The following is a 9,189-nucleotide window of genomic DNA, read 5'->3' as shown; positions in this document are numbered from 1 at the left end:
ATATAGAACATATCACACTATCAATAATCAACCAATTCACAATCAATTATCAATTTATACAAATTTTGCAATTTATTCAATTTAGTCTTTAAAATTGGGACTAACCTAACTTTCAATTTATAACTTCGAATTGAAACCTACTTGTACAAATACCCATTAGGGACCTCCTATTTCTTATTCCTACTATCAATTTTACATTTTGTTCAATTTTGTCCCTAATATACAAAACTATCAATTAAGCTTTACAATTTAGTCATTTTCTTAAACTAAGCTTAATTTCTATCAATTTAACACCTAAAACTTTCAATTCTCAACAATATCAAGTTTCAAAACTTTAAAATTTTTACAAATTGGTACATGAGCTAGCTAAATCAAGCTCCCATGTCCTCAAATCTATAAAAATTACAAGAAAATAACCAAGGACTTACTTGAATTTTAAAGCTAAAAGCTTGAACCTAACAAAGATAGCTTCCTCTTCTTGTTTCTTTCTTTGTACATTTTGGAAGAGAAAGAAAGTTGATTGCTTTCCCTTTTAATTTGTCTTTTATACTATACTTAAATGGTTAATTAACATAATTAACCTTAATTTACTTATAAACCTTATTATAAAATTATTAATTCCAAAACCTTACAATCCACTAACTTAAGATCTAACATGGTATATTTTCTGTTTTGAACCTTGGGTTAATTGCATTTTAAGTCATCAAGCCATTTTATAATTAAAAATATATAGCGATTGGACTTTACAATTTAGTCCCTAGCCGTAATTAATCACAATTTCAACTCAATTGACTAACCAAATTTCAGTTCACCTATATAATAACTCCATAAATATTTTTATTTGATATTTAGAAGCTCGGTTTACAGAAATGGGGTCCCAAAATCATAATTTTCGGTACCATTAGAAACTTGGTCGTTACATTAACTAGGGCTATCAATACATCAAAGCGTATGAGCCATGTACACATTGTTTGTCATTTACTTATGATTAAGGTAGCGACACTATGGATGTGACAAGCAAATAAATCCATAAATGGATGTAGGATTTATTCAACTTGGGTCCTATCTAATGTATTGTTAGTCCAGACAATCACATATATGTCTATACTTTCTAGGATCATCTGCTCCAATCCTTAAGACAATGTATCTGCTCATTTGGACTTGATAGATGACATATTAGTATTTTAATTGATTTGTTCAGTCTTGATTAGACTAAAGACTTGCTTTATATTATCTACTAATATAAATTATCTTCTCACGTTATGATCCGTCCACATATACAAAATATATTAATGATAATGATAGAGTTTTATTAAAGCAATTTACTAAAAAAATTACAAGTACATAGACATAATCACTACACTAAAGACACTAGATCCCAATAGTCGCTTACTCGTCCTAGTGGAATAGTTGAAGTCATATTTTACATTCTCATATCCTCTACATGTTTCTTAAAACTCCTTGTTGGAGTCTTTATAAACGAATCCCCAATATTATCCTGATATGCGACTTTAACTACCACCACTATCCAAAGAAAGCTCTACTCTTCGTTGCACTCTATCGTCATAACTTATTATATTAATATTATCGATAGATTTCTCCTTATTCTTGAATTGCGTTTTGTTTCCTATGCTTTTTTATTTTTACTCTTGCTGCCTTTCTCCCTAGGTTTGTGTTGTTAAAATATCTTGAAAATGGAAGTTTGCCCGTTGATGGAAATATTGGCTACATGGATGCTATAATTTACAAATGGAAAACTTGAAGAACTTTGATAACATTTCTTGCCTTAATTTACAAATGTGTAGACACAAACAAGCATGCAATGAGTTTCTCAACGAGTTTTATCCATAATCATGCCATATTCCAAAGTAAGTTCATCTATTCAATAGATAATGATTCATATGGAGTGTTCCTAATATTATTAGTTTCAACTTGATGGGATCAATTTTTGAAGGTGATTCTTGATTTGAGAAACTATTAAATAAAGGTAGTAATGATTTTTTTTTATTTTCTATTATTTTTATTCTCCATTTAATTTTATTTTACCTTTTGATCTCTTAAACTTGTATTTTGATAATTTTTTTGTTAAACTTGTACTTTGATAATTTTCTTGTCAAATTACATGGAAGAAATTCAAAACACATGCCAGAATGATCCAATGACGTAACTTATATATCATTCTATAACAATAATTTTTGTGTGTAATGTACAAATTGGTTTGAACTCAGATTGGAATAGAAAATCTCTGGGCATGTCCTTTAAAATTTGGATGCCTCAGCACAAGAAATAGATTTGGGAAATCTCTATTGAGAGATTATGTTCAAGAGAGATGTCCTTGATTTGATCAACTGCCTAAACACGCATTCCAAACGCTTCTCTAGGCCTTCAATCCCACTTTCCAACTCCACCAATCTTTTGTGTGCCATCTGCATCTTCTCAACATCTGAAGTGTGTTTGCAAAGTGCAGCATCCACGCTTTCCAATTCATTTACATTCTCTTCACACGATATTACCCCCTTGTGCATCATCAACTTTGACACCACAGACCATCTTGTTTGCTTTGAGGAAACTGGTGCCGACAAAAATGAGAAAAATGATTGGAAGATTGAAGCACTGGTTGCATTAACTTGTGTTAGGACCCGAATCACAGCTGAGAAATGATGATACTGCTCCTCGTCCTGGTGCTGGTCCAGGAGGAGTGGTGATTCTCCAAGTTTGTTTCCCATTTGCTTCAACTCTGTGATCAATTTCTTTCCTTTCTTCTTCATTTGCTTCCTGAATTTAGTGTAGTTAACAATGTTATCCTCAATGCTCGAATCACCCTTTCTCCTTCGGAGAGCTGACTGAAGAGCATGAACATGTTCCTTGGTTTCATACATGTTATCCCTTGCAATGCCACAAATGTCCAAAAGCCTCACAGATCCATCCAACAATTCATCAACACATTTCTCATGTTGATGATACTGGGAGAGGACTTGTTGTGTCGAAGGCATGCTGAGAAGATCGTCCATGCATTGGTACAAGTCTTCCAATCCCGAAAGACATGTAAAAATCGACTCACATGTGGTCAAAGGTGATGATGCTTCCCAAGCTTTGAGCCTGTTGAGCTCATCTTCGATTCTAAGGGTGGTAGGATGTGACCTTGAAGGCAAGCTGATTGATCTTACATGGTATTTGCCACCCATATTTTTTAGTTTGCTTTTTTTCTTCTTTCGGAGCTTGAGAGTTTGAGATGGTCTCTGTCAAAACCACACCAGGGAATATCTATTTATATAAGTATTGAATGCTAAGCAATTCTAATGTGAGCAATCATGTGAGCCAGCATGGGCTTTCCCACCTTTGAATCCGGATACCATGTCACGTCATTCACCAAAATGATGAAGAAATATGCATGCATGCTTGAGGTGTCATGTTTTGGATGTAACCTAAAGAGTTTGCCTCCCTGCCTGCTTGCCACATTATCCCAACTTCCCAAATTATAAAAAATAGTAGCAGCTGTCTCACTTTCTCAATATGTGGCTTACCTGGTGTGTCTCCATTTGTAAGAACCTTATAACAGCAAAAGGTGCTTATTAATAGTATTTCTCGAGATTGAGATCTAGATCTGTTACATAAACCGAATGGCAAAGTGTAATAGTTTATTAGGATATTATAATTCCAAGATCTTGATAATAGCATAATTGGCAACCCTTTTTATGCTATTATATTGTGTGCACGAGTGGCTTGTACTACTCTTGTCTCCATCATTTTGTTTTATTTGCTCGCCCATTGGACGTTGTTTAAAAGCAACCCACCTTTTTTCTATCTTTTAAGCCATCCATGGCATATCTAATTCGGGTAATAAGGTAAGACCACGTATTGCTCTATGCCAACACGTGTGCCAATAATAAGGAGTGTAAATCATTGATTTGCCTTTTGTCATCACAGCTGTTGCTCTTTCCATGAAAATCTGGAAATTACCAATCCTCCACTAGTTGGTGGGCTAGCTATATTTAATTTTGAATTTTCTTTTTTAAATATTTAAAACTTAGCCTTCATTTTTTTTGGAAAAAAAAAACCTAAAAGAACTGACTAAAACAAACAGTCAAACACCCTACCATTCCAATAATTTCTTAAAAGACATTTAACATCTAAGCTACTACCCTTAAAGAATGCCAAATTATTGATCGGACTATAACTCAACTTATTGATATTTTAATAATTTTTGAAAGATTTCAAGATAATTTTTAAAATACGAATTCTTATTTTTAATTCATCATAAGTTGATACTCATATTTAACTTTTTATAATATTTAATTTAATTTAATGATTATATATTATGTTATTATTTATTAACGATTTGCTACACTTATCCATTTTCGGGAAAAATAATTTACCATTACACCTTTTACGCTTTTAAGGCAATCATGCCATGGTACAAGAGAAGAAAATATTCAATGATAAGGCCTAAGGGGCTGGTCTTGTCTCTGCTGACTGCCTTTGTATTCTTATAGATTTAGCCTTAGCTTAAGTCTTTTGAAATTATAATGAAGATGTTTTATGCATTCAATTATTAAACAACCATACGAAAGCAAAATGGAGAGAATTATAGAAGTCTAATTCTATTTGTATTATATATCCAACTTTCAACTAAAGTATAACTACACAACAATTTGGCATCACTGATGAGTGATGATGTTGAGAAAAGTGACCCTGTTTTGAACTAGACACCTAAAAACGCAATCTAATCCAGTTTCAAAGCCATCAATGGTGGCACCAACAGCCTTCAAAGTCCTCTGCAACATCTCGACTTCGACCATGCCACCGCCATTCTTCAACTGTCCGTTGATGGAGTAGAAAGCAAGATCGACGGCCCCAACTTCATTTATCACCTTGTGCTCTCTTTCAGATGAAAGTAATGGAATCAATTTTGTAATCTTTGACCATCCTCCAACCCTTGTCTTCATCGAAGGAACTGACAGGAAGAACAGGAGAGATTGAAAAACAGAGATGGTAATGGAGGTTGTTTCTCTTAGGACTTTGACCACCATTAGCAGATGAGGGTCTACATCCAAGGGTGTGGACGAGGAAACGAATCTGCGTTCTAATTTCTTCAATGCTCCAAGGCACTTGGCTACTTCCTTTTTTACCGTCTTCCTGAAGTTGATGTAAGCTGCAATTTGAGTTTCAATGCTTGAATCTCGACGCCTTCGGCGTAGAGCCGATTGAAGGGTTTGTACATGTTGTTTCATCGCCAACAATAGATCCCTAGCTTTGCCACAAGTGTCTAGAAATGTGACGGACTCATCTAATGCCTCTTCTACGAGTCTCCCGTTTTGATACTGAACAAGTGTTCTTTGGGTTTGAGGAGAGGTGATGGTTTCTCGGACACAGTTATACAAATCTGCAAGGTCAACTAGACCAATCCGAATGGTCTCACCGGAAAAACCAGCAGTACTGGTTGAAACTGAGGATGTTTTCCAGGCTTTTAGATGGTTAAGTGCGGCTTCAAGTTTAACACAAGTGGGATGGACCCTGGAGGGTAAACTAATTGACCTAACGGGTTGATGCACATCAGAGATGGGAGGTAAGGCTGCCATTTTTTAGTTACTTTACCAGTTCTGAAAGCTTAATTTGCAAATGATTCGCTAACTTAGCTATTTATAACAAGGGAAACCCTTGGCATATTCGCGTCAAGGTAACTAAACGCATGTGATGGCGTTGTGGGTGACCTAACTTTCTGTAGTATTTTAAGGCAACACCAGGTAACCCGTAATTCTTTTTTAATTCTTATGGTCATAAGATGGGCAACGTTAACGAGATGGAATATTTAGACAGCAAACACAGGCCAATACTCTAACTGCATGCCTCTTTGCCTCTCCAATAGTACCATGTTCTCAATTAACAATAAGTCATTCTGATTCTTTGATGATGATGATAATAATTACTCATATATATACATGTTGATGTTTGAAATTCATGTCTTTCTTCAAAGAACCAACAGCGAGTTGTACCGTCATAGACTAAAGAATATTGGGTTACCTTAAGATAAGATGTTGGAGCATTAAAAATATTAGCCCTAGTCCTTGAACGGAATCTATGGGTAATGGTTGTTACTGTGCAGTTGGTGTCCAAAAGGAGACAAGGAAGCATGAAGCAGAAGATTTTCATTTATCTTGGGAACTGAATAGAGATTATTATTTATAGTTTAATGTCGTATAGTTTTTTGAATGTAACAAGGTCCGGAAAGACATGCAAATTGAGGTCTTGTGTGTTGGCTTTGTAAAACAGAAGTGGAGAACCTGAAGAGATGAACAACATTAGCGGTTGCTTTAGTTGAGGACAAAGGGTGATCTGTAAGGAGTAGATTATGTATGATAAGGTTGCAAAGCACATGCCCATCTAAGAAGAGGAAAGCAAAGATGGGTGTGCAGCAGATGTTTCAGGCAGTCGGTCCCGTAAGGCACGAGGCATACATTAACATGTGAAGGAACTGAGTCCAGAGGTCACTGATTTTTTGTTTCTCAAACATGTGATAAGGCTGGAGAGTTGTGCAGAGAAGCACCTGGCTTAACAAAGTGAAGCAAACGACATTTTTTCTTCTTTTTTTATTTATAAAAAACAAGAGCATGCATGAGCCATGATGATCCGTGGGGTGGCTTTATTCTTTTTAACATTTTCGCTTTGTCTTCTTTGATTTGGCTGATGTATCGCCTCTTATCAGGTCATAAACTAAATTATGTACTATATTAAAATGGGAAACAAAATATTGAGTTTAAAACCAAACTTAAACATGTATACATCATGTTAAACATGTATACATCATGTATCATGTTAAACATGTATACATCATGTTAAGATTATTGAATGTAATACAATTATTTATCATGGTATTAACATAAATTTTGAGTCAACGTTGTGTTAATTTATAATATCAACTCAAAATAAAGCGTTAAGTAAGTGGTAAAGTTTTATCCATGAAAATGTCATGGGTTTAAATCTTACCATATGTAAATTAGTTATTGGTTTTTCTTTGAATATATAAATAAAAAAAGACTAAAGTACCTTAGAATAACATATCTTATTTTAAATATGAAATGACATTTTCATAATTTTCCTAATCGAGTTGGTGCCCGATTGACTCATGACACCAACTCAGTCAAATGTTTTAATAATTAAATAATAATAATATGGTTAAGTGGTAAAGTTTTTCTAGCCCAAATGTCATGGGTACAAATCCTATTATAGTATATTAATTTATTGGTTTTTTTTAAAGATAAAAAAATTAAAATACTCTCAAATAATATAATTTATTTTAAATGTAGAATTATATTTTTGTAAGATCCTAACTGAGTTGATACCCGATTAACTTATAAAACCAACATTATTATTATGGAAGAGTATGCGTACTACCACTAATAACATTAGGGGTGTGCAAAATTCGGGTAAAACTGAAAAAATCCGGTTAACCGACCGAATTTGGTTAATCGGTCGGTTAACCGAATTAATTGAGTCGGGGGTTGGTTAATAATTTTTTGAGTTTTCGGTTAACGGTTAATTCGGTTCGAAACCGGTCGGTTAACCGAATATTTTCGGTTAATCGAAAATATTAATAAATAAATTTATAATATATAAATAATCCACTATTTATTCAAACTCAATTCAACATAAACCCAAATACCCAATCTAATATATATTAACCCAAGTACCCAACCCAACATAATTATAAAAATTACAAATAATGTAATAAATAAAAATAAAAATCTAAAAATAAAAATAAAAATATAAAAAATATAATTTTATAAAAATAATTCTGTTAATTCGGGTAATTCGGTTAATTCGGTTAATTTTATACTTATTTTAACCAAAAATAAAAAAAAATATATTTTTTGATTAATTCGGTTAACCGACCGAATTAACCGAAAAAATTTTGGTTCGGTTAATTTTTTTGAAAAAATTTCGGTTCGATTAACGGTTAAAAATTTTAAAGGGTCGGTTAATTCGGTTAATGTTATTTCGGGTCGGTTAACCGATTGAACACCCCTAAATAACATCACACAATATTGAAAAAACAAAAAGAAAATATTACTTATGAATAAATAATATTCTTGTAATCTTTAACATATTTTTAATTTCTTTAAATATTATTAAAATATTTTATTTATTTATTTTAAAAATATGATAAAATGAGTTTGCATAGAAGAGGTTGCATGAAATACTTTAAGAAGAGGTGGCCGCTCATTTCCTAAAATCAATGGCCAGTGTCGGATTGCTACTTGCAAATTTATATTTTAAAAATATATAATTATTAGTTGTTGGATATGTATCATCTGCCGACTCTAAACATCCATCTTCCCCCACTTGTCAGGTCGGCCATTCATTTTTCACTAATAATCAAATAATGAGAGGCATTAGTCGTTAGCCGGTAGCCCATAATGGATCATCTAACCTGAATTAATGATTAATTAATTTATGTACCTGCTGCCTTGTTTTTGGAGAACCACCTCCTAATTCCATGATTAAAATTGATGATGCTATTATCATTCAAACTCTTTCTACATGTTTTCAACAAGAGAAAGATATATTAAATTTAAACAAACCAATGTTTGTCATGTGTAATCAGCAAATTAATTATATAAAAAAAATACTATCTAAGATAATGAATTTAATATCAATTCAAGACCCAAATCAGTTGCATGTGGCTAAATTAAAACCCCTGGACTTGAATATATTGCATCCTCATCCCTCAATAATTTCATTCCGCATCACTGCATGTATTTGTCCAAACATAAGCTAGGTTAGAGAGGATGGCTTACGTGGATCTATCTTTCCCCTCACAACTCTATGTATTTATGTATTCCAAGTGGCATTTAAATAAATTAAGAATATTAATTTTCAAAGTTTGATTCCAAGAATAATTGAAGAAGAGAGAACCTTTGCATGTTTTGAGATGACGATGCATGGTGATAATGCCAACGATGCCCTCCGTCAATTGCCCACGTTGCCAACATGACTCAAAGTCAATGCATTTCACTTTTTTTATTAAAAGAATAGAGATAAGTAAAGGTAGTAATCACTAATTACTTAATTTGAGAGGTGCTTTATTGGTAACAAGTAAAGGTTGTAACTTTAAGATGTTTGAGGAGGAGGATTAACATTTTGAATACAAAGTATTTCTAGCTTGTTAGTTAGGTTATGTTCTTCTTCAAA

General features: G+C 33.1%; 2 protein-coding genes across 2 annotated transcripts; both read right to left on the bottom strand.

The window, feature by feature from the left end:
- Positions 1-2,151: 2,151 nt before the first annotated feature.
- On the bottom strand, positions 2,152-3,359 carry LOC107958320 (uncharacterized). The gene has a single exon (XM_016894058.2). The coding sequence runs from the start codon at positions 3,183-3,185 to the stop codon at positions 2,304-2,306; it is 882 nt and encodes a 293-aa protein (XP_016749547.2). The 5' UTR covers positions 3,186-3,359; the 3' UTR covers positions 2,152-2,303.
- A 1,187-nt stretch (positions 3,360-4,546) lies between these two features.
- Positions 4,547-6,813, bottom strand: LOC107958313 (uncharacterized). The gene has a single exon (XM_016894046.2). The coding sequence runs from the start codon at positions 5,577-5,579 to the stop codon at positions 4,659-4,661; it is 921 nt and encodes a 306-aa protein (XP_016749535.2). The 5' UTR covers positions 5,580-6,813; the 3' UTR covers positions 4,547-4,658.
- Between the last annotated feature and the right edge of the window lie 2,376 nt (positions 6,814-9,189).

The sequence above is a fragment of the Gossypium hirsutum genome, chromosome A11 (assembly GCF_007990345.1).
Source record: "Gossypium hirsutum isolate 1008001.06 chromosome A11, Gossypium_hirsutum_v2.1, whole genome shotgun sequence".
Taxonomy (NCBI): domain Eukaryota; kingdom Viridiplantae; phylum Streptophyta; class Magnoliopsida; order Malvales; family Malvaceae; genus Gossypium; species Gossypium hirsutum.
The sequence above is the reverse complement of the archived record's forward strand: the minus strand, read 5'-3'. Positions and strand labels throughout refer to the sequence as shown.

Excerpts from the sequence above, each read along its gene's own strand:
- LOC107958320 (XM_016894058.2), bottom strand. The coding sequence starts at position 3,185 with ATGGGTGGCAAATACCATGTAAGATCAATCAGCTTGCCTTCAAGGTCA.
- LOC107958313 (XM_016894046.2), bottom strand. The coding sequence starts at position 5,579 with ATGGCAGCCTTACCTCCCATCTCTGATGTGCATCAACCCGTTAGGTCA.